Genomic DNA, 27,052 nt, shown 5'->3' on the forward strand with positions numbered 1-27,052 from the left:
CACTCAGAAAAACAGACAGGTCTGATGAAACCGCCTCACCCCTCCTCCCCCCGCCTCACATGCAATGGCACAGTCCAGCATCAAAACCACAACAGAACTTCCTCTTCCAACAGTTATGATGCAGGTGAAAAGTGGGTATTAAGACACTATTATTACAACATATATAAGTACAACATGAGCTAATAATGTACAGGTTTTTAACCATGTACAATTTGTTGCAGACATTCATGATCATCAGAGAGTGAATCATACTGACTTTTGCAATATCATTTCTGCTACCATGACGTTTTTGGTTTTGAGTTTCCACAACTATTAGATGGATGTAACATTTGGTACAGATATTAAACTCCCCATCAGGATTCATTGTAATAATGTCATAAGAGACAGGCGTTAAAACGGTATGTTTCAGACAGTGTTGATCCAGGTATATTCAGACGGACAGTAAGAGAAAAATAAAGTGTCTTTTGAGCATTAAAACATGTAAATATGTTCAAATCAATCACAAAAGAATGAATATTAACCTAAAAATGAGCATGATATGTCTCCTTTAAGCATTCTGCCCAAAACACTGCTATTCATGAGTACATATAAGTGGTATGTTTAAGTTAGATTAAATATAATTAAAAATAATAATAATAATAATAAGGAAGTATTTATGCAAAGCTGCAGCCTGGCAGTAGCTGAACCTGTTGAAAGCGAGATGTACCCTGTGGTGACCATGAGGCTATGGAAGGGAAATTCTTTATTTTCTTTCAGATTCGACCTCAGTGGTTTTGTTCTTCACATTCTGACTGTTAGCAAACTGGGTCACGAATGTAGAAAGAATATGTGTGACAGCAGTAACCACTGTCAGGAAAGTGTGGCCTCCTCAGAAAACACAGGTTTGTTTCTAGAGTCGAGAATTATGCATATGATTCTTCACACATCAAAGAGACACTTTTCGTATGAACTTACATCCTGTTATGCACAATGTAGATACAATCCATTCCTCTGAAAACAGCACACTTTGCATTTAGCACTAATATCACATGTATGGTGACTGAACATGTGGTGCAGAAAGCCCACGCACCATCATTACTGACCAATTTAGAATAATAATTAATAAGGACCCTTGCACACGTCTTTTGTTACTATACTACATTATGTCTTCATGTTTTTCTTGATGGGAGTTAATTACCCGGCCGTGTCACTTACTAATATATTACACAATATTGTAGGACATGTTACTGCAGTTTAGTATACAACTTTGCTATACAAAACATATGACACAAACGTTCCTACAGATGGCGACACAGGCCAGTTTGTTGCATTGGATAAAAGGTATTTATTCAATACATTAATGATGTCATGCCCCTGCAGGCAAATGGAAAAATCGACTTAACACGCTGTTTGGTTATATTGAATAAATTAGTGCATTAAGAATATATTTAACTCATTTGACTACAGTAAATTGTACTTGCAACTCATCTTACCAGCATGTAAAGTGAATACTAAATGTGCGAGTGTAATCCACAATAGTTTGAGTGAGTGTTACATTTCAGTGTGGCTTAATTAGCCATGTATTTTAAATGTGGATATTTTTGAATGGCATTTTGCTGGGAATAGAGCGACCTAATACATGTAGAAATACATTTAATCTACACCTATTTGGAAAAAAATTGTATAATTTATTATCAGATACAGTGCCGTCGTCTTTCAGTGGTTTAATTAGCCTGTTAGTCATATATGGACTGTCCTGTCACGAGCTGCGTCAAATCCATACAGAACAGCACGTGTTAAACCGGAAGTTGGATGGTTTTGTCTTCAAAATAATAGGGCAAATATATTCACATAGAAATATGAAACTGCTAAAGTTAATAAAGATCAGTCATGCATGCAAACACTAGACTACCAACAACTGAATATTGTATGTAAGTGCTTCACAGTCATGACACTTTATCATTGCACTTAACATTTAAGGCAATATGAATTATACAAACTGGTTAAAAAGACAGTCAACAGTGAAATGTCCACAAGCTTTTATTTTGAAAACAATCAAAGGAAGTGGTGTTTCACAGTGTCTCTGTTTACTCTGGTACTGCTGCTACAGTTGTGCATGCACGCAGGTGATACCAACATCCGCTCAGAGAGAGAAAGACAGAGAGAGAGAGAGATCATATAGTCATTTCCACATTTATTTTTTCCCGTTTGGCATCATCAGTGTGTGTTCGCAGTGTGCATTGACCGTAATGTGCAGACTAGGCGGGGCTGGCTGACCCGATCCTCTCTTATTTCGGACAAGTAGGAATAACACTGCTGCTGTTTTCTGACATTAGAGACTATTTCCAGGCATGAATTCAGCCGAGCAGACGGTGACCTGGCTCATAACGCTGGGGGTCCTGGACTCTCCCAAGAAAAGCATCTCTGATCCGGAGGGTTTCCTGCAGACCTCCCTGCAGGATGGAGCGGTGCTGTGCAGGCTGCTGGAGAGACTGCGACCCGGGACGGTGGACAAAGTGAGTACATGCATTGAATAGACTGGGAAAAAACACATTATCCAGAAGCATGCATGTGGGTAGCACACGTAGAAATAATGAAAACAACATAAATGAATTAGAAATGTCAACCTATATCTACAATATCTGTTTTTTTACAGCACATATTGTATTCCATTCTATTTCAATGTAAATACTGCTTTATTTTACTATATTTTTTCACGTTATTATAGTGTTCTTAAAATAGCTCATAAATGTTTGTTTTACTTGTATGCACCACGACACCTAGTCAAATTCCTCGTACGTGTCAACTTACCTGGTGATAAACCTGCTTCTGATTCTGATTCATAATTAATGAATAAACACAATTATAATGAACATCCTGCTCGGGGAAAACAGTAGATGCAAAACAGTGTTATGATTATGAGTATTTACTGTCTGTTTATAAGCAATAAAACATCCCCAATATGTTTTAACATTTTTGAAATCTGGTTTGTTGTGGAAAAAGAGAGGAGAAATTACATATTAAATTGGTGTATCATTACTTATAACTCCAGCATGTGGCCACACACGCGACCTATTTTTTCTGTTTTCCAAATTGTTTAATATACCAATATACATTTTAAGGAAACAAAAAAATAAAAATAAGGATTGAATATGATATATACATCTTAGAGGATTCGGGTCCCTGCATAAACTAGGAACTAAAACATATTGTTGCAATACTTGAATACAACTACTTATTAAATCTAGGCTAATTATACTTACTAATTAGCCCTAATTTACTGTACAAAGAAATTACAGTACTAGTGCTATTGTCTCATATTATGCTGCAGACACACACACACACACACACACACACACACACACACACACACACACACACACACACACACACACACACACACACACACACCACACACACACACCACACACACACACACACACACACACACACGCACACAATGGACCATGAACCTGTCAACGTCATATCCTGCTTTGGTTTATCCCTTATCCATCTTCCGTGTTAGTTAAACAGAGTGAGGAGCTGCTTGTTTCAAAATAAAAACATAAAACGTTTTAGCTTCTCTAAGTCGCCACCTATACTATTTTCTTTGGCACTCATTTTGAGAGTATCACATTGTATTTCAATGTTTAAATATATATGAGTTGTTTTATTAATTCAATTTGGCCAGATACACAACATTTTCAACACAGCAGGAACAATACATTCAATTAACATTTTAATTTGAAAGTTGAAACCGGAAGTTCAGCTTACATTTAGCTACCTTGATTCTGGTGAGCATCAAGTGGCAAGTGCACTAGCAACGCCTGAAATACGATTGTTTTAATTCAGAAGGAACCTTAACACTTTAATTAAATGTTTATTATTAATTTGTAGGAGTATTTAAAGCTAATTTAGTCACTTTTTGTGTGTAGTTTTTCCAGGAGCCGAGAGGAGACAGCGAGTGTCAGAAAAACATCAGCGAGTTTATTAAAGGCTGCGGGGCTTTCGGAGTGGAGGTGAGTAAACATGTCAATAATGTATTAATTAATGCACAATTACACAGTACTAATCCGAGAAAACACACTGCATACGTACACACGTATACAGCCTTTTAAAAGTTATGTATCCTGCTGTTTTTCAGTGTTTTGTTTCTATGTACGTTACTCTTGGGGACGTCAGGAGCAACAGGTGATGAAATTTCCAACCTGGAAATGTGTAATTAATGAGTAAATATAAATGTGAGGAGGATTTATTTTTGGGATATTCCTCGAAAATAAACCAATGTATTCTAATAATGTGTCTCTGTGTAGTTAATTAGAATTTTAGATTCACATATTTGAGCCATTCAAAGTGCTACCACATTGATATAATGGTAAATACTAGAAAAATAGAGAAACTGATGTAAGCCAGTGGAGTTTTCTGGTTCTTCCTTCGCACAAGTCACCGTTTATTTAGGGTTTATAAGTTGGAACTGATTAATGGTAGTAAATCATGTACTAATTCTTCACATTTAGATCTGTTTTGTTCTAATGAATCACAACCTATACTGTAGTAGGATGTGTGCTTGTGTCTTGATTTTGCAACTTACAAAACTAGTTTCAGAATGAACCAGAAACGTTACATCGATGTTGGATGTTTTGTCAGGGAACTATCTTGAAATGTACACTGCTCTATTTCTATTTCCCTCATTTTCCGTTATCATTGCTGTCATGAGAAATACTTGTTATTATTTCAAACATTGCATCAGTACCCAACTCTTTACAAAGTAGTATGTACTATTTCATTACGCTCAACTTGCGGACAAACATGCTTGTGATTCCTCAAATAGGTCACTCAGAACTTGCTTTTTACAATTTAATAGTGCCATGATTTAGCTGATAAGTATTCCAAAGCTAACATTTGGTAAACAAGGCAGACGTATTTATCAGAAAGTTGAACATACTCATTTAATTGGTGCTGGCAAGTTTACCCCAAAATCAATCTGTATTGTAATCAGAGCTCAAAAGCATGATGGGGTGTGTGCATGTATCTGTGTGTTTGCACAACAGTGTTTCCAGCCAGGTTATATCCTGCCCCCACAGAGGGTGTGTGGACAGGGCTGGTGAGTTGTGTGGTAAAAAATGCCACCACACACACTCTCTGACTCACACACTATTGACGTCCGCCATGGAAAAAGCCATGTAATCATTATGGGAAAGCATGCAACACGGGAGTCCCGGCTGTGGATCTATTATAAGGTTTTGCTCCAGTCTTGGGAAATGATTTGTATGTCCAGTCAATAATAATCAGGGGTGGGAGAAGTACTCAGATGTTGTACTTGAGTAAAAGTAGAATTACTCAGATCTTGTACTTGAGTCAAAGTAGAAGTACTCAGATCTTGTACTTGAGTAAAAGTAGAAGTACTCAGATCTTGTACTTGAGTAAAAGTAGAAGTACTCAGATCTTATACTTGAGTAATAGTAGAAGTACTCAGATGTTGTACTTGAGTAATAGTAGAAGTACTCAGATCTTGTACTTGAGTAAAAGTAGAAGTACTCAGATCTTGTACTTGAGTAATAGTAGAAGTACTCAGATGTTGTACTTGAGTAATAGTAGAAGTACTCAGATCTTGTACTTGAGTAAAAGTAGAAGTACTCAGGTCTTGTACTTGAGTAAAAGTAGAAGTACTCAGATATTGTACTAGAGTGAAAGTAGAAGTACTCAGATCTTGTACTTGAGTAAAAGTAGAAGTACTCAGGTCTTGTACTTGAGTAAAAGTAGAAGTACTCAGGTCTTGTACTTGAGTAAAAGTAGAAGTACCAGAATGTAGAAACAATCCTGCATTCAAAATGTTCCTCAAATAAAAGTACAAAAGTATTCTCATCAAAATATAGTGAAAGTAGCGACAGTAAAAGTAGTCGTTGTGCAGATTGGTCCATTTCAGAATAATATATATGATATGTTTTATAATGATTGATCATGAAAGTGTTCTCAAAGCTGGTAAAGGTGCAGCTAGTTTGAAGGACTTTGTATACTGCAGGGTAGCTGGTGAATTTACTCCAGGTGGAACTAAAGTGTGATTGATTATATTTCACATCATTCATCCAAATCTGTAAATCAACTAAAGGGATTAAATGAATGTAGTGGAGTAAGTACACAATTTCTCCTGAATTGTAGTGGAGTAGAAGTCAATGAATTTGGGGAGAGGAGGGTTGGTGACGTAATGCAACACGTTGATTAGAGGCATGTCAGCCATGTTGCTGGACATTACGGCAGCGTAGTAATTCTTCCAGACACTCACCGGACAGACAGAGGAGGAACAGAGCGGGATTACAGAATGGACAACACACGCCTCTGTGGTTGAGATCTGACTCTAATCAGATCATTAATCTGGCTTCTTGGGCTAATTAAACCTAATCGGGGGGGGGGGGGGGGGGGGGGGTATTGATTAATTTGTGCCATCTCTGCTGCATTAAATCAAGCGCTCCCTGTTTTCAGGTAAGCCAATCACAGGCGTTTCTTTTTAAGATGTGTCTGCTGTTAACAGCTGCATGATAGAGAGTATTTGTACTACAATCTGCAAGATAAACATACCTGCAATTGGTGTTATTAAGATCATTAATTTAGTGGCTTATTGTTGCTGGCATGTTAAATTGAAACTCTCATTTAATAAAAACGCTTAATTTTTGATAACGTTGTATAAGGGTTTACTTTTTCCAATAGAGACAGTTCTCTTTTAAAACAACCAAGTGCAGCTAATCGTGATACATAATGTTTGATTAGGAATGAATACTGCTCTGTAAAAGATGAGATGTCCTCCGTCTTAAGGAGCTGTCATTGCTCATTGCTCACTGTCATTGTCATGTGTTTCCAAGCAGTCTTTATCATGCCCATTAATACATAATATAACTGTAAAAGCTTCGGTGAAATACTAACTATGTGTATCAATGCAACCTTAGCACTGGGACATTCACACTGCAGTATAAAAAGCCTCATAATGTATTTGGCGCGATGCCGGCGGAGAGATGAAAGTGTGTTTGAGTCCATACTGTGCTGACTACTAATCAGCCTGTGTACATAAATCACACCGAGTGCATTCCTAAAAGCAGGACTCCATTAAAGCACTGTGTGGTTTCATTATTTGATTAAACAGACCCAATCTTAGTCTTTTTCTCTCAGCATTAGCCATTTAATTTTCACCAATATAGAGTTTTTTAATGAGGTTATTTCAGAGCTGACTCCACCTTCACGCCCTGAGAATGTAGAAGCCACTCAGTGTGTACTATACACAAGATTAGGGGGTTCAGAGGTATTCTGATTATGGCTGTGTGTGTGTGTGTGTGTGTGTGTGTGTGTGTGTGTGTGTGTGTGTGTGTGTGATGGGGAGATTACAAGGGGAAGCTCAGACGTTGAGTAATCCCGCTGCAGACTGCAGTTGGAGCAGAGACGTAACCCCGCCCACTCAACACAGCATTTCTTCAGTTTCTACGCTGATGTTTGTTTTCATTATGCAACTCCTAATGAGAACAAGAGAAATTAGGGTTTTGACGAGGAGAAGAAATCCTCTTTACTTTATTACTATTTCCTATCGTAATTTGAATTCTTTATTTGTTTGTTCTCCTCTAGCCTTTTGAGGTAAATGACCTCCTGCAAGGACAGAACTTCACTAAAGTCCTAAACTGCTTGGTTGCCCTCAACAAAGCTACTGAAGGTGAGATCATTGGGTTTATCTGTATATTGTGTATTTTTTAAGGCACACGTTCCATGTAAAGGTGTTTTATAAGTTTAAATATGTATGCTGAGTATTATCTAAAGAAGACCTGGAGACAAGTGTGCGAAAAATCAGCTCAGGCCCTAAAAAATGCAATTCATTTGGTAGAAAAAAAAGAAAAATAATCACAAGGATTTCAGTAGGTCTTCGCTCCGACTCTGTGAAGCTCAGGCCCTAATAAATGCTCTTTAGGTTCATTGTTCGTTTCATCATCTGACCAGGGTTCATTGTTACTGAAAGATATTCTAACAGATTACCTTGCCCTCATATTGAACCTCTCTTTGCAGATCTGAGTGTTTCCGAGGACAGCGAGTGTGTGCCGCTCTCGTCTCACCTGAGGATCAAGTCGTTCGACTCTCTGAACACGAGTCGCTCGTCCAAAGCGCTGCAGCCTCAGTACCGCAGCCTGGTGAGTTACCATGACATCGGGGAATGAAGAGAGATCACGAGATGTTGTTGTCGTCATCTGTTAGCAAAATATCTCTCGTCCCCGGCTTGAGCTTCAACCTCAGGATCCATGTATCTGTGATCCTCTCCAGAATGGAAGTAGTCATCACATACAGAGCATCAACTAGTTCCTGAACAGTGTCCTTCACATGCTGATATCCAAGAGAGGGAGTTACACAGTCACAAGGTGGAGGAATAGAAAGCAGTATTCAATGTTTACTTCAGATTAGCTCCACGTCAGAAATGAGTAAGCTTGTCATATGTCTATCTCCATAGAGGCTGAATCATCATGTTAATCACATAGCTATCATCTGCCTCAAACAGTCCTGATGCTCTTCTAGGTAATCACACATCCTGTCATGTTCACAGCTACAGTTGGGATAGCTTTGTTATCATGTTACTCTCATGTTGGAAGAGGACATTCAGTATTTCCCAACATCATCCAGCACAGATTCATTCAGCTCAGTCTTCATTCCTCTCCTCTCCCTCAGGACATGTCCGAGGGCAGCGGGTGTGGCCACTCGCTGTTCAAGGCGCGCTTTGCTTTCGAGCAGACCAATGAGGACGAGCTCTCCTTCTCCAAGGGCGACATCGTCTCTGTGATCCGACAGGATGACGGGGGCTGGTGGGAAGGGTCCTGCAACGGCCAGTCCGGGTGGTTCCCCAGTAACTATGTGCGGGAGCTGAAGGGAGGCGGTGGGTGCAGCTCTCATTGTTTCACATGATGTGCATCTTTTACAGGGAGGTGGCTAGAAGCTGTTCTTACATATACGCCATTTGTTAACATTTTTTCTTTCCAGTTTTTCACAAATACAGTAGGTCCAACATTTATGACAACAAGTTGCGAACACATTAAAAAACCATTGACTTTGAGAGGAAGAAGCCCAGCGTTAAAATGCTGACTTATTTCTTAATTCAAGACTCATTACCACTCCACTATATTGCAGGTTTAATTACATTTGCCGTCAAATAATTATTTTAGTCAAACCTTCTAATATGAGATTTAAATTTGAAACATTTTCTCAAAGCAGTGCAAGAAATCAAACACACACAAATGAACACACTTACTACAGTTCTGCCTTTACTCACAATACCTTACGACCTTTCTAATTGCTCTGTATTTTCTTGTTGTCAAGTCTAAACAGAGAGCACTTTCGGCAAGGTGATGTTCTTATTCAAGTCTCTTAAGAAACATATTGAATCTGCATTTCTGACTAAGCACTGTTGAGTTCATGAGGCTGTAAAGCTGTGCTTGTAAGAGACATCGTGGTGGTTTGATTGTGTTGCTTTTCTGAGGAGGGAAGGCAGGACAAGAGGAAGGAAGCGAGACAAAGACAGGAAGAGCCAGAGCCGCTGTATAGAAAGGAACTTCCTGACTTAAAGCAAGGACCATGATTACAGCACACTGAATGCATATGTAGTAGAAAACATCTGTATATGTGAGAGAGTAAACTCATGATGGTTGTTTGTGAAGCAGACATTGTTTAATTGGAGGTCTGCACGTGGCTTTTGTCTTGGTTTACTGACATAAATCATTATTATGAGACATAGACAAAAGAAGCTTTATTGCAGTCATTAGACCTTCCTTTGTTTCTGATCCAAAACCAAGATCAGGCTAACAATCATAAGGAAAGCTAAGCAAAGAAACCTTTTTCTGGTCAATCAGATACGAGTACATTATACCTCCTATTACCCAACAAACAATCGTTATTCATCTGGCTTTAAATTGCAATGCCTCCAGAGGACAATAGTGAACTGAAGGATATGACAGCATGGGCTATTATAGACCTTACAAGGTTGGAAATAACCAGGATGTTGAAATGACGTTTTCTCTCCTTCTTTCTCTCTTTATAGACAAGACATTAGAAAAGCCAAAGTCTGGGACACTGAAAAGCCCCCCCAAAGGTTTTGACACCACCATCATCAGTAAGACGTACTACAATGTGGTGAGCATCAAACTCTAATAAGTGTGTGTCTGCAAAAAATATCCCTTTTCTTGTATAACATGTTCTCGCAGTCATGGGAAGAAGAACACAATATTCCCGATCTAATTTCTACTAGAATAGCTTAGGGATGGGACTATAATTATGCTTTTTAATATAAATTAGGCAGGATATATGTGGATTTCTGGGTAATGAGATAATTATATAAATATCTCCTATTTTAGCGTTCTCTCGCTCCCTGAATGAGCATATCTATCGGATAGTTCTTGCACGTGTGTCTGCTTTTATTAAATCAATTATTTTTCATCCGCACATTGTAATTAATGTCTGTGTCTGTCTGTATATGCATGATGTGTGGAGGCTGCATGTGAGGCTGCAGCGAAAGACGAAATGTAGGTTATTTCTTCCAGCCCACTGGTTTCTGGGACAGCCTTGCCTCAGGGTTGGCTCCTGCCTGTGTGTGTGTGTGTGTGTGTGTGTGTGTGTGTGTGTGTGTTTTTAATAATGCAAGAAGCAGCGATAGGCTCTTTAGACAGTCCATCTGTGGTTATGGTACCCGAGCCTCTTCCTCACAGACACTGCCTGCAGTCAAAGCTGTTCCCAGACAGAAATTCAGCAAAAGAAGATATAAATAAAAACCTGCCTGTCTTTCTGCTCATGGACAGAACAGAAATGGGTATAATGCACGTTTTAGGCCTTTTTATTTGAGTGCATTTGTGCAGCTAGCTGGTGTTCTCATTCCCGATGCATTTACTAGCATCCTCTACTTCTTTTACACACACAAAAAAGGGATTTATATCAATTAATTTGACCTGCTTTATCATAATTGTATTACTTGCAGACCTCAGGAACATGCAACAATGAATTACCCGAAGCCTCATTCCTCAGAGGTTGTGATGTTGTGGAGAGATTTACCCCGAGAAGTCAGACCCATTAAAGGCTACTCAAGCCAGTGTTACATGTCCCATAGGGTCTGATATCTCTCCATTAGCTTATTACGAAATACATCCTCTATTTACAAGTGGACAGTTTTTATTTTGCCCTAGCTGGAAAGAACCCACATTTTATTGAAATAAGCAGCAAAAGATGAGTAAAACAGGTTTGTTTTCCCACTTGGCCTTAATACTCTAAAAGATGAATATATTCAGCTGTAATGAAAACTAAAAAGGATCATTTGAGGGAAATATTACATTTGAATCATGTATTTTCAATGTAATGGGTTATTTCGTTGTCTGCAGTGATCTATTTGCTCTTGTTGTACTCGGTTGCAACCAGTCCTTTATCAACCAATTATTTTCTTAACTAATAATATGAATTGTCTGGTTTATTAGACGTTAGGAAGTAATGAAACGTGATCCGCACAGATTTCCAAAAGGGCTTGAAGTCATATCTGCTGCACAAAAAACAAATGTTGTATCTATTAGATATATTTGATGGGATTTCTATGGCTAAAAGCACACTGTATTGAGATTTCATTTTGAAACTGCTATCATATATCTTTCCCTTACTTATTCAGTATATTACTTACTGTATTTAATGTAATAGTATCTCTGTTTTTGTGTATCTGTGTCTCTGTCAGGTCCTCCAGAACATCCTGGAAGCAGAGACTGAATATTCGCGGGAGCTGCAGAGTCTCCTGGGTTCATACCTGCGATCCCTTCACCCCACAGACAAGTACAGTTATTTTGACCCTTGTTATTGTTTTATTCAACAGACTGAGATCTTAAAGGAAGCCGTGCACACGCCAGCAACACTATTTTAATACGTCAAATTAACCGTATATAAGAACACGCACATACTGTATATTTTATGCATACTGGATGTTATATACAGCACCACAGCATCCTATTGTGTAAACATCACACTGCTTTGGAATAACTGGACTATATCCATATATATTGCTTTGCAAACATAGTAAGTTATTTATACCAGCCTTTTATTACAAATGTCAGAGATCGTCATGAATTGATGAGCCTGGGTTTCACTGTTTTTATACAATATTCTGTATATTAAATAATGACTGACTCATCTCTCCTCTCCTCTGCAGACTCAGCAGTCTTGACATCAGTCACATTCATGGAAATCTGGAGGAGATCTCTACCTTCCAGCAGATGTTGGTTCAGTCCTTAGAGGACCATACCAAGTCAGTGGTCCCCCATCTACTTTCTGATATAGATGCTACTCAAATGAGTCAAAATATGATATCTGGCCAATAATTGTATTGTATTTATTGGGATTTCTATCAGTTTCAGAGTGGTGTTGTTTAGTTTCAAGTATGTAAAACACTAGCATGCTGTTTTACTCAACACAATGCATCCTCCAGCTTCGTCTCAACCTAATATTGCAGTTATTAAAGCTACAGAGACATCTGGTGGTAGACTGAAGTAACAACGTGATTGTCTGAGCCCTTTCTGTCTAATGTATATGACGTTTGCTCAGTATTAAATTAAGTATAACACATATTTTGAATTATGAGTGTCACCTCATAATTATCATCTGTTCATCAGGGGCAGTTCTTATTCATTTGAACATGACATGTGTGTGTTTAGACTCCCGGAGAACCAGCAGAGGATCGGGGGCTTCTTCCTGAACATGATGCCCCAGATGAAGATCATTTATGTGGCTTACTGCTCCAACCACCCGTCTGCTGTCAGTGTCCTCACTCAGCACAGGTACACTCAGAGATACACTCAGGGGTGCATGCATTTCTTCTTGTGTTTTGTATTTACTGTTTACTTTCTACTTCTTACATGTTGAACACAAATACCTGTACTTTCTACTTCTTACATGTTGAACTCAAATACCTGTACTTTCTACTTCTTATATGTTGAACACAAATACCTGTACTTTCTACTTCTTACATGTTGAACACAAATACCTGTACTTTCTACTTCTTACATGTTGAACACAAATACCTGTACTTTCTTCTTCTTATATGTTGAACACAAATACCTGTACTTTCTACTTCTTACATGTTGAACACAAATACCTGTACTTTCTACTTCTTACATGTTGAACTCAAATACCTGTACTTTCTACTTCTTACATGTTGAACACAAATACCTGTACTTTCTACTTCTTACATGTTGAACACAAATACCTGTACTTTCTACTTCTTACATGTTGAACTCAAATACCTGTACTTTCTACTTCTTACATGTTGAACCCAAATACCTGTACTTTCTACTTCTTACATGTTGAACTCAAATACCTGTACTTTCTACTTCTTACATGTTGAACCCAACTACCTGTACTTTCTACTTCTTACATGTTGAACCCAAATACCTGTACTTTCTACTTCTCACATGTTGAACACAAATACCTGTACTTTCTACTTCTTACATGTTGAACTCAAATACCTGTACTTTCTACTTCTTACATGTTGAACACAAATACCTGTACTTTCTACTTCTTACATGTTGAACACAAATACCTGTACTTTCTACTTCTCACATATTGAACACAAATACCTGTACTTTCTACTTCTCACATATTGAACACAAATACCTGTACTTTCTACTTCTCACATGTTGAACACAATACCTGTACTTTCTACTTCTTACATGTTGAACTCAAATACCTGTACTTTCTACTTCTTACATGTTGAACACAAATACCTGTACTTTCTACTTCTTACATGTTGAACACAAATACCTGTACTTTCTACTTCTCACATATTGAACACAAATACCTGTACTTTCTACTTCTCACATGTTGAACACAAATACCTGTACTTTCTACTTCTTACATGTTGAACTCAAATACCTGTACTTTCTACTTCTTACATGTTGAACACAAATACCTGTACTTTCTACTTCTTACATGTTGAACTCAAATACCTGTACTTTCTACTTCTTACATGTTGAACACAAATACCTGTACTTTCTACTTCTCTCATTTCCCAAACAGCTGGTTTCTTTAGTCTGAATGTGTGTTTGATGCGTGATCATTATTCTTTAGAGTCATTGCGTGCCTATTGATTTGAACACGATCCGTGTATCCATCATTTCCTGGTCTTCTCTAAAGAAGAGGGACCAATGGAAACGTTGTCATGTTGCCGTTGTTCAGCATGGAAACATTCATTAGCTAACAATGACATTATTGTTCTATTAATATAAAGGGAGGTCAGGTACTCTTTAAAACAGCTGCTAGTTATGGGTACTTTTTACTGAAGTACATTTCAAAGCCTCTTTACTTTTACTTGAGTAAAGAAGTTTAGTCAGTATTTTTAAACACGAGTATCTGTACTTCTACTTGAGTAAAGGAGGTGTGCACTTTTGCCATCTCTGACTGTGTGTGTGTGTGTGTGTGTGTGTGTGTGTGTGTGTGTGTGTGTGTGTGTGTGTGTGTGTGTGTGTGTGTGTGTGTGTGTGTGTGTGTGTGTGTGTGTGTGTGTGTGTGTGTGTGTGTGTGTGTGTGTGTGTGTGTGTGCATCACAGTGAGGATCTGGGGAATACATGGAGTCGAAGGGGGCGTCCTCTCCAGGGATCCTGACCCTGACCACTAACCTGAGTAAACCCTTCACCAGACTGGAGAGATACCCCACGCTGCTGAAAGAACTGGACCGACACATGGAGGTTAGCGAAACCACTGATGTGTCTTTAATTCTTAAACAGATTTATATTAAACAACAAACAATGTTTATTTGTTTCTTCCACAAGAACGTGCCTGCATTTTATGTCAATGCTCGATTTTGTAAATTAACTTTTCATTGTGTTTCTATGTTTTTTCCCCATTGTGTTAGGATCAACACCCTGACAGAGCTGATCTCATTACGGCGATAACTGCCTTTAAAAACTTTGCGGTACGATCCAGACACACATACACATTATATACAGTTATAATTAGAAGGATCTAACTTGTGACTGATTCGTTTAGTTGTTTGGATATGTGTATATGTCTTTACTTACACTTGCAATATTAATATCCTTTCGTTTCCGGTGTGTGTGTGTGTGTGTGTGTGTGTGTGTGTGTGTGTGTGTGTGTGTGTGTGTGTGTCTTCAGGCTCACTGCCAGAATGTGAGGAAAAAGAAAGACCTGGAGTTGCAGATTTTAACGGAGCCAATCAGAAACTGGGAGGGTGATGACATTCGTTCTCTGGGTCCGGTTCAACACATGTCGCAGTGCACCGTCCACACGCAGAACTGCCAGGTACTCACACTGACTTACTCACACAAACATATGTCATGTGACCCTACCCTGATGTTGCATTTAGACCCATAATGAACACACACCACTGTTGAGTTCAAGTGACCGTGAAAACACAGTTCAAAGGTATTTTTGTTTTGCTTTCCAGGAGTCAAACGAACGCTACCTTGTCCTCTTTCCTCACACTCTGCTCGTGCTCTCTGCCAGCCTCAGGATGAGTGGATTCATCTTCCAGGTACGTAACAGCACATCTGATTTAACCTTAATGATGTCTAAAAGCATACAACATGTGGTTTAACACATTGTGTGTTTCTATAGGGGAAGATGTCACTGTCAGGGATGCTCATCTCCAGAATAGAAGACGGAGAAAACCTGAAGAATGCTTTTGAAATCTCCGGTCAGCCCTTTCTCTCATTCTGCTCATGCACCTAAGACTTTAGACCAGTTCAATATTCAAGCAAAATACAGTCTTTTGAGACAAACGGGATAAGACAAGATCAGTCTAATTTGAGCGTGTTTTCACTTATGACCACTGCCTGTTTGTCTGTACATTTTAACATTTGTTTTTATGTGTTATTATTGTTCAGGTGCTCAGGGTGATCGGATGCAGGTGGCGTGTAACACTCAGCGTGAACTTCAGGACTGGCTGGACCTCCTCACCAAACACACACACACTCCTGCCTCACACACTAACTCGCTCAAGCATCAGTCCGTCTGTCACACAGTGAGTCTACATTAACAGTATCTTTTCACAACAGTTGTAAATTAACACCAACGTGCCATATGTTCCTATATTCTATAACCTCTCCATTTCATCTCCCAGCTGCCCTCTCTTCCCGCCACTCCCTCCAGACACTCGGAGTCTCGTGGAGGAAGCGTCGGACACAACTACCACACCCTTCCCCATACCCCTTCATTTGGGATGAACCTCAACAGCAGCCCGATGTGGGGGCCCCTGGAGCCGCCGAGTACCCCTAAACCCTGGAGCCTGAGCTGCCTCCGCCCTGCTCCTCCACTCAGACCCTCAGCTGCTCTCTGCTCCAAGGAGGTGCTGTACACTGGCGTATATACAAATGTGTTGTTAAAAGTCGGAATATTTATACATCTCTGGGTCCTTTTGTGTTACATTTGTCTGTGTTTTTGTTTGTAGGATATGAGTAAGAGTCCTAAGAACATGAAGAAGCTGCTCCCTAAGAGGAAGCCGGAGAGGAAACCTTCAGAGGAGGACTTTACTGTCAGAAAAAGTGAGTATGCAACGGAATAAATACTAAATTCTCACAATGGAAAAAAAATGTTTCTGGGTGCAACATGATAGGTTTACACTACTGCCGTCTACACAGGCTTTGTGTTACCTTGAGAGAATCCACAAAACATCCTTAATATATTCCTCCCTGTTGAGTTGTTACAGTTACAGCTGTGTATGGAGTATTTAAGGAACACTAACACTGTCTTTTCTCCATCGTCTCACCTGTCCTTCTCTCTCTCAGGTACAGCAGCTCTAGAGGAGGACGCTCAGATCCTGAAGGTCATCGAAGCTTACTGCACCAGCGCCAAGACACGAGCCACTCTCAACTCCAGTGAGCACACACACACACACACACACACACACACACACACACACCACACACACACACACACACACACACACACACACACACACACACACACACACACACACACACACACACACACACACACACACACACACACACACCACACCGGCATACTCTCACACTGCTATCTGTTTGATTGCTAACCACCGTTTGTTCTCTTCTGTCAGCTCTAACAATGTTTTCTCTCTCCTCTCTTCTTATGTCTTCCCTTCCTCTGATTACCTGACCTAATTACTTCCTCCATATCCGTTTGTTTTTTGTTTTTCTTTATTTCTGAAACTATTGTTTTTAAATCCTTCATCCCCTATAATCCGTTCTCCTTTCATTTGTGGTTGCATTTGGTTTACCCCAAACCCTCTCCTTTATCCAATATGGTTTATCCTCCTCCCCTTATCCCCCCAACATGACATTTGGTTTGTTCCAACCCCATCCTTCGCTGGTTACGTTGTGGTACAGCCTGGCAAGGGACTGACCTCATGCACAACCATGTGCTCGCGGACACCAGCCTCACCGTCGCTGGTATCCCCGGCAACCCGCCTTGTTCTGACCAATCAGAGGACTCGGATTATGACAGTCTCTGGAACGCCCATAGTTACAGGACTGCCTCATTTTCTCGTAAGATATCGGTGTCGCAAAACCACTGACATGCTGACAAACTACTATAGATCTTCCCCAACCTTTCACCTGCTGTGTGTTCGTGTCTTTGTGTTTGAACCTGTGTGCATCCTCAAGAGTATACAGTAGCTTCATCAAGCAAATATCCCATAGTAGAGTTTATGTTTTTGTGTATGTGTTTTAATAACTTACCCTGTCAATGTTCAATCAGGGTCCAGCAAGAAGGATGTACACATGTTGTTCCCGGAGGAAGAGAAGATTATAGTGGAGGAGACCAGGAGCAACGGACAAACTGTGGTGGAGGAGAGGTGAGAACTAGGGATGAAGCTGTGTTTTTATGCACAACATACTTACTGTTTGCTAACATAGATATGGTGGGCTTTAAAAGCATCCCCTTGAGCGACAAAGAACTGCTGCAGAATCAAAAAAGGATGCAAAAACACAAATATGGAAAATAGTGGATACTGAAAACATAAATCTGATTACAACAGTATACCAGATATCAAATAAAACCTGTCGGCATTCATAGCATGTACCAGTGACCAAGTGTCAGAAGACAAATTACACACACACAATATATGAGAAAGCCACAGAGACACAAACATTGTTTTGAATATGTTAAAGTAAAGCTTGTTGTGTTCCTGCAGGAGTCTGGTGGACACGGTGTACAGCCTGAAAGACGAGGTCCAGGGACTCAAACAGGTGAGTCTGCAGCTTTTTAAAAACATGTATTACTATACTAACCCTCATTATTATCCATTTACTGTTCAATTGTCTCTTTTTATAAGGTTCAAACTAGGTCCAAGTATGCATAAAAGGTTTTATTTAAAGGTGATCCCACGAGGTGTTTAGGAAAATGCATCTCTCACTGCAGTAATACAAATAGACACTAGCAGAGGTAGCAGCAATGATAATGCACTGCAATAATCAAATTAAATGTCATTGTACATATTTACACACTTGACAGACTTCAACATTTAAATATACAAAACTACAAACATTTGGATTTAACTGTGTGTTCATAAATAGATGCTAAAAGTTACTATTGATGCCAAAGAAATAGCCTTAAATATTTACTCATTTTCTGTCTCCCTCCTGCAGGACAACAAGAGGATGAAGAGGACGCTGGAGGAGGAGCAGCGAGCGAGGAAGGAGCTGGAGAAAGTCGTGCGGAGAGTCCTGAAGAGCATGGACGACCCGACCTGGGACGAGACGAACCTCTGATCGTCACAGACTCTAAAATGACCTTTCCTTAAAACCTGTTCCCTCTTCCTCTGACCTTCACAGTGACCTTTGTACCAAACTGTGGACCAAGAGAGGAAAAAGTCTGCCAGAAAAATCAGCAAAGCCATCCTCACTGACCGTAAAGCTGTGAAGCCAAATTAGCTGGTAGGCACGATGACATCACTTCCTGTCCCACTCTTTTTAAACAGCCTTTTTTGGAGCACTGACAAACAAACCTTTTTATTATCTACTTGTGTATTTATCTTGAATTCCTCTTGTGCTGATTTGATATTAAGTCGGACATTTCACCATACCCAGAACAGTATAATAACGCTACGTGGGTTTATTCATTTCACAGATTAAAACCACACTCCTCATTTCATTGGCAGCGATTTCATTTCAATTTAAAATGTTTTATGATATATGCTCTTGATTCTGACTAACTATAAAGCTGGTTTCTTTGTTATATTAATTAAACATCGTAGGGGGGTACTACATTTTAAAATAAAACTACATTTACCAGCACCTGTAACTGACAGGATGAGATTAAGGTTTTTTTATTGTTGTTAAAATTATGCTTTTTGCAACCGACTACTATTATATTTTAGGGATCCACTGCATTGCTTCACTGGATATGCACATTCCTGGTGTTGTTATTTTTAAGGTTTGTATTTTACTAAGTTTTTAAACCCAGTGACATGGACACAGGATCTGTTATTCTGCTGTTCTTCCACTTCTTGGAATATGTTTTACGTGTAAAAGAAGTCAGGACTTTGGGTTTAAAATGTGTTTAACTTGTTCGAAACGTATGGACCTACTGTGGACGTCTATATAATGATGATCAGAAAGTAACAATCAAGTACTGCACTGAAGTAATTCTGAGGTATGTATCTGCGTAGGAAAAGAGAGCCTTGTAAGACAGAAACAATCAAAGTTAATTTTAAGTTTATCTGTGAAACAAACGGAGAGTCGGCTCGTTTCTCTCTCTGCTTCAAGACCGAAGTCCAAGCAATACAACACTGGAAAATGTTCTTGATTTTTATGATGTCAATATGAAACTGACTAGAATGATTTTTTTATATTTGTGATTGTGTTTTTACTCTTATCGCCTGGTTTTGATTTGTAACACTACTTATTTTCTACTGGACCTTGTTGATCACGCTGTAACGTCAGGAGACCTGCCTTGTGGAGAAAAACATTTTCTTTGCTTTAAATATTTATAAGGCTTTAAATGTCACCTGGAAATGTTGATTAAATAAGAAACAACACGTATGCAAGCTATGTAATACAGTATGTCAATTATTAACTTATGTATTTAACTGAAAGTGACTGAAGTGTGTTTAAATGTGATGGTGATGAAGGATATAGCAGTAGTTACAATGAGAAGAATCACCCCTGTCTATTTATTTTGCCCATTTGTCTGTGAATAAAATGTGGAATCAAATCCCGAAGAATCTTTTATCATGCAGGTCAATCATTTAGTTTATGTTAGTACGCAACTGGGTGAGTTTCATGTTGATTTCTTTTTCAAATCTACACTTCGGTAGTACTGACCACACAATACATATATTCTGAAGGGTTTTACTGTACATGTAATATAGCCTGCATTTATTTGTGTTTGAGTGATACAAGTATATCCAAATTCCTTGTACTTTAATATGACAACAAAATGAAACAACATTTCAAACTAGTACATTTCTGTGCTGAAAATGTCTGTAATATCCACTTATTTAATAACATCAAGCCTCATTTGCATACATGAAGTTAATATTTCAGAAAACCTGGTATACAGAAAATGTAAGTAATAAACCAAGGAAGTTTCATGAATATTTAGTTTAATGTTTAACCCTATTCCCATTATTGTCTTCCTTTTAAGATAATCCATTGAGGTATTTAAATAAAATATCATTTTAATTGCATTTTAAGAAATTATTTTGATAACAAATAAAGCATTAATTACAAAATAAACACTTAAATACATAAAATAACTACATAAAAATCCACAAATCTGGAAAAAATAAGAAACAAAACAAAACAAACATTGTTTTTAATGTAATAATTGCATTTGACTTTTAAACTTGTCTTTTTCTTTTGCCAGATTCCCTCAAACGAGTGAAACAGCGCGTGTCAAACGGGGGCATTACACCCTATCGAAATACACACCAGGTGCAAATCGTTGTTGTTAATTAAGAAACAGTTAATTAGCACGTGAGGAACAACCCGTCTGTAAGGCCACTTCGACACGTCGCTGGAGAAGAAACAAAGAAACATTTTAAAAAGCCTATCAAACCACAAACTTCGGAAAAGTTAGTTAAATTAAACAACCATTAGTTTTTAGTTAGAGTAAAGTGTGCTAGTTTCAGTTTAACCTGTGTGGCGAATGCAGCTAACGTGCTAAGCTAGCAGCAAGGGAAAGGGACGATGACTTGTCTACAAACAACCTTTCAAAGAACAACAACAATACTTATGTCAACACAAACAAAATGACTTTCAAAGAAGCAAGTGCAGTTTCGACATCCCCATGAAAGAGGAAGACTGCAAATGTGAGTCAGATACTTTATTTCAATTTGTCTTTTTGCTATATGTTTAAATGCTTGCACGTGTGTATTTAAAATACTTTCAATGTACTCTACTTGTTTATGTTGTTATGTTATATTTATATTATATATTTTTGCTACTTATACTTTTCTACATTTTGGAGGCATTTGTTTTACCTTTTACTACATTCTTTTAAAACCAATACATTCCTTTCTGAACACTTTTTAAAAAAAATACTGCAAATGAAGAATATTTGTAGTGCTCTGCACAGAGAGTGCCCTAACTTACAGCAGTTGAAAAGATTTGTGGAAAAATAAATTCTTCTTGGGCTTCAATGGCTCTAGTAAAGGGTGTTTTATGGTTGCTTGTATTATCCTCAGATCGTGGTTTGTTTAAATAACAAGTGACATTTTAATAAATATTGCAAAAAAGGGCTCCAAAAAAGGCATATATAACCTGGCCGGCTTAGCCAGTCTGTATTTCTTCAAGCACCACAAGATTCAGAGTTTATAAAGTACAATTCTGGGCCATTGATTGTGTCATTTCTCCAAACACAGTAAAAATGCCTGTTTTGAAGCCTTAAAATGGTGCAGGAAAAGGACTTTACATTGTTATACTTAAAGATAGGACTATTCAGTTAAGAGAAGAGAAAAAGGAAAGAAAATTGTTATAATGGGTGATGTAACATTATTGACAGACATAATATGAGGTCCTTGGCACTCAGACTTTAGAGGGGTCATGTTGTGATCATGGAGCATCACCCTTACAGCATCAGGACAATATCCTATGGAGTCAGACACTGGAAGTGTGCTGGAGGCGTTGACTGGGACTGATGGAAGGATGAGGCTGATGAGACTGAAGAATCTGCGAGGAACGAACTAGCGGCTGAGAAATAATCGTATATTGAAAGACAGCAGAGGAGGCCAACAAGAGTGACAGAGTGTGTCAGTGTGCTGAAGGATAGACCAGCTATCCAGGCAAGTCTCTAAAGACTTTCCAAGGGGTAAAAATGCTGCTGCCGGAGTACTGACTGGAAGTATTGCTGATATCAAGTCTACCATCCTCTTAAAATACTCAGTCCAACAATATCAGTCTCATGAAGAAAGGTTTTTTTAACACTTATTCAAAATAGCAGAGAAACATGCATTCTTGTTCTCAGGAGGGGACATTGACAGAGGAGTACTGGAAAAGTACACAGTAAGTAGGCTACTTTATTTTATTTCTGGTAGAAGTCAAACTAGAACCGAGTCCAACAGTGTCAGTTTCCTTAAGAACTTGTGGTAACAAATATTTGTATCACTCGTCAAATATAGCAGGAATAATGAAGAGCAGCTGATTTGAAAAAACAAACTCGAGAGGCGGCTGAGTGACCGCAGTGCAGAACCGCTGTAAATCTCCTAACAATGTTGTCCATTTTAGACAGAGGCTTATTATATTTACAGCCCTAATAACATCCATTTTCTGGGCTCAATGTGTGTCTTGGCTGTTTTCGTTGTAATTGCTAAATTCCCCTTGTTTATAATAATCACCGGTCCTTCAGCAGAATACTGGAGTGATTCAAAGTGTGATTTTAGCAAACGAGTGCTTTTGTTTTGAAATCACTTCAGTGAGTTTGGCCCCGCCCCTCGCTCCAATGACCATTAGACCATTCAGTAAGGTAAAAAGCAAAAAGGCCTCTCAGACGCTCTTCCGTTTACGTGTTTAATAAAGAAAAACAATTGGACGGTAGATACACGGATTGAACATGTCATATTTGATGTGGGCCATACTGAAAAATGAGTACTTTGTAATTGAAGTATATTGTGATGCCAATACCTTACACACACACACACACACACACACACACACACACACACCACACACACACACACACACACACACACACACACACACACACACACACACACACACACACTTTCTCTCAGGTACAGCAGCTCTAGAGGAGGACGCTCAGATCCTGAAGGTCATCGAAGCTTACTGCACCAGCGCCAAGACACGAGCCACTCTCAACTCCAGTGAGCACACGCACGCACGCACGCACGCACACACGCACGCACGCACGCACGCACGCACGCACGCACGCACGCACGCACGCACGCACGCACACACGCACGCACGCACGCACGCATATTGAGTATTGATTAGAGTAACTCTACAGGCCTTGCATTGTAGGCTGTAGTCTGTGTACCAAGTTGTGTGTACGTCATGTATTCGATGCATGCATTGATACTTTTTGATGTAAACAACAATTTAAAGATCTGTACATGTTTCTTAGTATTCAGTACTTATATGAACCTGTCAGAGTACCAGCTTTGTAGTACTGTATATATTATTGTCTGCTCAGACAAAAGACTCGTGAGTAAGTCATATATCTATGATATGTGCATTCATTTAGATTAACACAAACCTTTGGAAGTGCATTCAGTGAACTATAATGCTTTCTGATGTCTCAACAGCTATGTGACTTATTATGATTTATCTGTGTGTCGTATGGATGATATTTCATTTTAAAGTACTTCTAATGGGCTTATAATGGATGCATAGTGACTGACAACCATCCGCAAAAATGACCTCTAGTAAGGACTCGTAACAGTCCGTGATGTTTGGCGAAGAGACGCTACTGTACGCCTGTACGGTGACATTTAAGGGAAAGGAGATTTAAGGGATGGAGACAATTGACTTACCATTTTATATTTACATGGAGGTTTCAGTCAGCTACAGTATGTTGAAGGTGAGACATCTATTGTGCACATATTCATTGTAAAAAGCCTCCATGAAGACGTTTGTGATGTTTCAATGCGTCTCTGACAGTTTGACGGCTGCCATGTTAGATGTCTGTTATCAATGCCATCAATAACATCACCTGGATAAATTGCCAACAGGTTTTGGCAGGACACGGATGAAAAGCATTATTCCCATAACAACAGAGGAGAAAGGAGTCTTTGTGGAGTTGTCTTTACTACATTGACAAGGCCTTTTACAGCCTTTTGATGCAGGGCTGGCTGCCTCGCACAATGGAAGGCATATCAATGTGCAGATGTCGTCTGGAAAGCTCAAATGTCAACGCTTTTCACAACAGCACCGGGTAGAGCAGGAGGAATAATTGATTGGCTCACCTTTTGTCTCGAGCCAAATATTCATCCAGGAGGCAGAGCAGAAAGATGAAAGCGCTTCTTCTGCTATTCTTCTGTGTATCTGAAAGACGTTATATCAAGACTCAGATCACATGTGGATTACAGGTTTAGATTGATCAACAGTGAGGTAGGATGTTGTTTTCCCCCAAGAAATCATAGTTACACAGATATGTTTGTACTTTATCCATTAGCTTTTGAAGCATAACATTGAATTATGCACCATGACATCAAGTCAAATTCCTAGTATGTGCGAACCTACCTGGCAATAAACCTGTTTCTGATTCTGATTGGGTGGTAATCCACATCTTGTTCTTCTCCTTTGAAATGTCACATCTCCAAAGAGTGAGAAACAATCTAGCCTTCAGCAGGAAGGGAGCTTATCTCTTTAAATCTTCAAAACTAAGTTAATCTTTGCTTCATTTATGTCTTAATAGCTTCAAAATAAACCGATTTGCGAATAAACCACTCTAAAGTTGAAGCCTAGGGTTTGACTTAAACGCTTGAGGTTTTCAACTTTATCTGACGCTAATCAGGTAACAGATAACCCCGTCACTTACAGATAATCTCCGCGCATCAACATAATGATTTAATGACATCTTTAAAAGTAATTACGTGATGATCTGCATCCACACACACGGTAGAATAGCGAGGTACACTGCCACACACTATTGACAGCCCCATCGTGGATGAAATGGGGTTGCATTGTGTTTTGGCGGTGAAACCAACAGGTGTGTGTTCTGTAAAAGGTACAGTCCCTCTCTGTCTCCTCACTGTGCTCAATAGCGAGGGATAATTTAGATTTGACTTGTATTGTTGCATTGTGACTCCCTCGCCTTTCTCTCTCTTCTCCCTTCAAAGCCTTGCCATGAATTTCCAGCCTCTGCAATTTTCTCCTCCTGTAGCAGAAGAAGACAAAGACAACACAGGACTCCTCTCTTCCCCCGGCCCTGTTATTGTACAAAATAGCCAAGCGATAGTTTTTGTTTTGTCATTGGTTTACTCCTAAAAGCCCATTTGACGTCGGCCCTGAAAAGAAAGCAATAAAGAAAGCTTTTCAGTGGCGTTGAATGAGCGAGCGAAGGAGGAATGAATCCCTTTGGGACGCTGAGCCCAGAGAGGCCTTTTTATTGTCTTTGCTCTGGTAATCAAATGGAGCTGAAATGAAAATGGAGTTTTCTATGAAAATAGGGGCCTTTGTTGGCTTTGGAAGGCTAGTAATTCATAAACAATACGCCGGCGCCTTTTGTTTGGGTTATAATATATTCCTGCTGCACTGAAAGAGGTCTGTCTCCACGCAAACACACACACACACACACACACACACACACACACACACACACACACACACACACACACACACACACACACACACACACACACACACACACACACACACACACACACACACACACACACACACACACACACACACACACACACATTAAAGCCAGGGTAAAAGCCAAAGCGAGGCTGCAGGGGAAGAGAGAATATAAAAGGAGGCAGAGAGGCAGGCTTTCCATTCATCCTCCTGGCTGAGAGACGACAGGATGCTCAACTCTCCATCGTTCACCTTTCTTCTTCATCATCCTCTTCCTCTCTGTTACCAGTCAGTCAAACTTTACCAACAGGTGGGAACGGATCACTTGTCTTTCTTTTCCAAGGAAAGGATTTCTCCTTCGTTTGATGGATCAAAGCAACTCTTTTTGACAATCTTTCTTCCACATGCCATCTCTGTTTTTTGAAATTCTCACCAAGTGTTTGAGGAAGAGTGATGGAGGTCCTGAGGTGACAGCATACCTGACGATACCACAGTCTCACAGGACTCATTTTGCTGTTTTAACTTCAGTAAAAGCATCTTTTCAGTATGTGGGGTGTGATTTTTCACAACTTCCCAGCAGATGGTTGTTCTGCACTTTCTGGAGGTCCTTATCATCCACTGTGCGGTACATTTACTTCTGCAAAAATGGAATACAACTCCCAACAACAACAACGTCTTTGTTTCCTGTCTGGAGATCAGCCTTCCTCAGGCTTCATTCAGTGGAAGAAGACTTTGAAACACTTGCTTGGAGGATGAGAACTGTGTTCATTTACATGCACAACAATCTGGATATTTACATAAACATGGATTTGGATTGAGCCGGCATTTTGTAAGTAAGTATGCATTATGCATATTTCCATGTTTCATACTTTAAACAGGACTTGATTTCAGCATTACTTCACTTTGCTTTCACTCTTCAGTCACCAGAAACACTCTTATTTCTTCAGTCTCACTCTCCCTAAATTGTTTAATTTCCATGCCAAAAAACCAAGAAGTGCTGTTAGAGTAATTTAAGTTTGGTGAGTCGGCTATACATTACAAAAAAAACTGAAATCATGCTTTTTTGTGTGTGTCTTTATAGTAAAACTAATGTCTTTTGACAGAGACTTGTAGATTTAATCGTTGCAAATGAGTTTTTGCAGATCTATGTGAGGCTATTTGCTTCCTCACTCTTCAGTCATGTGACATGTGGTGCTATGTGGGCGTGTCTTTGGATGAGTCTGCAGTTTAACCATCATTTATACAGTAGAGATGGCAGAGACGTCTCATCAAAATGTGAAGCTACATAAAAATTGTAACTTAAGCCAATAGAGAACAGGATGGTACTATGCTGTCTTTAC

At 39.2% G+C, this 27,052-nt stretch overlaps 1 protein-coding gene across 1 annotated transcript; it reads left to right on the forward strand.

Annotated features, from left to right (window-relative positions):
* The first annotated feature begins 2,102 nt into the window (after positions 1 to 2,102).
* Positions 2,103 to 20,181, forward strand: arhgef7b (Rho guanine nucleotide exchange factor (GEF) 7b). Its single transcript, XM_034217374.1, is given in 23 exon segments — positions 2,103 to 2,495; positions 3,915 to 3,998; positions 7,588 to 7,672; positions 8,020 to 8,141; positions 8,671 to 8,875; positions 10,034 to 10,125; positions 11,702 to 11,796; positions 12,170 to 12,265; positions 12,672 to 12,794; positions 14,562 to 14,569; positions 14,572 to 14,699; positions 14,867 to 14,926; positions 15,127 to 15,273; positions 15,419 to 15,505; positions 15,589 to 15,667; positions 15,858 to 15,994; positions 16,094 to 16,318; positions 16,421 to 16,514; positions 16,758 to 16,847; positions 17,340 to 17,498; positions 17,710 to 17,806; positions 18,146 to 18,200; positions 18,600 to 20,181. Coding segments are annotated over 23 exon segments (2,556 nt in total). The 5' UTR covers positions 2,103 to 2,330; the 3' UTR covers positions 18,723 to 20,181.
* Positions 20,182 to 27,052: the final 6,871 nt, after the last annotated feature.

Source organism: Gymnodraco acuticeps, unplaced genomic scaffold (genome assembly GCF_902827175.1).
Source record: "Gymnodraco acuticeps unplaced genomic scaffold, fGymAcu1.1, whole genome shotgun sequence".
NCBI classification, from domain to species: Eukaryota; Metazoa; Chordata; class Actinopteri; order Perciformes; family Bathydraconidae; genus Gymnodraco; species Gymnodraco acuticeps.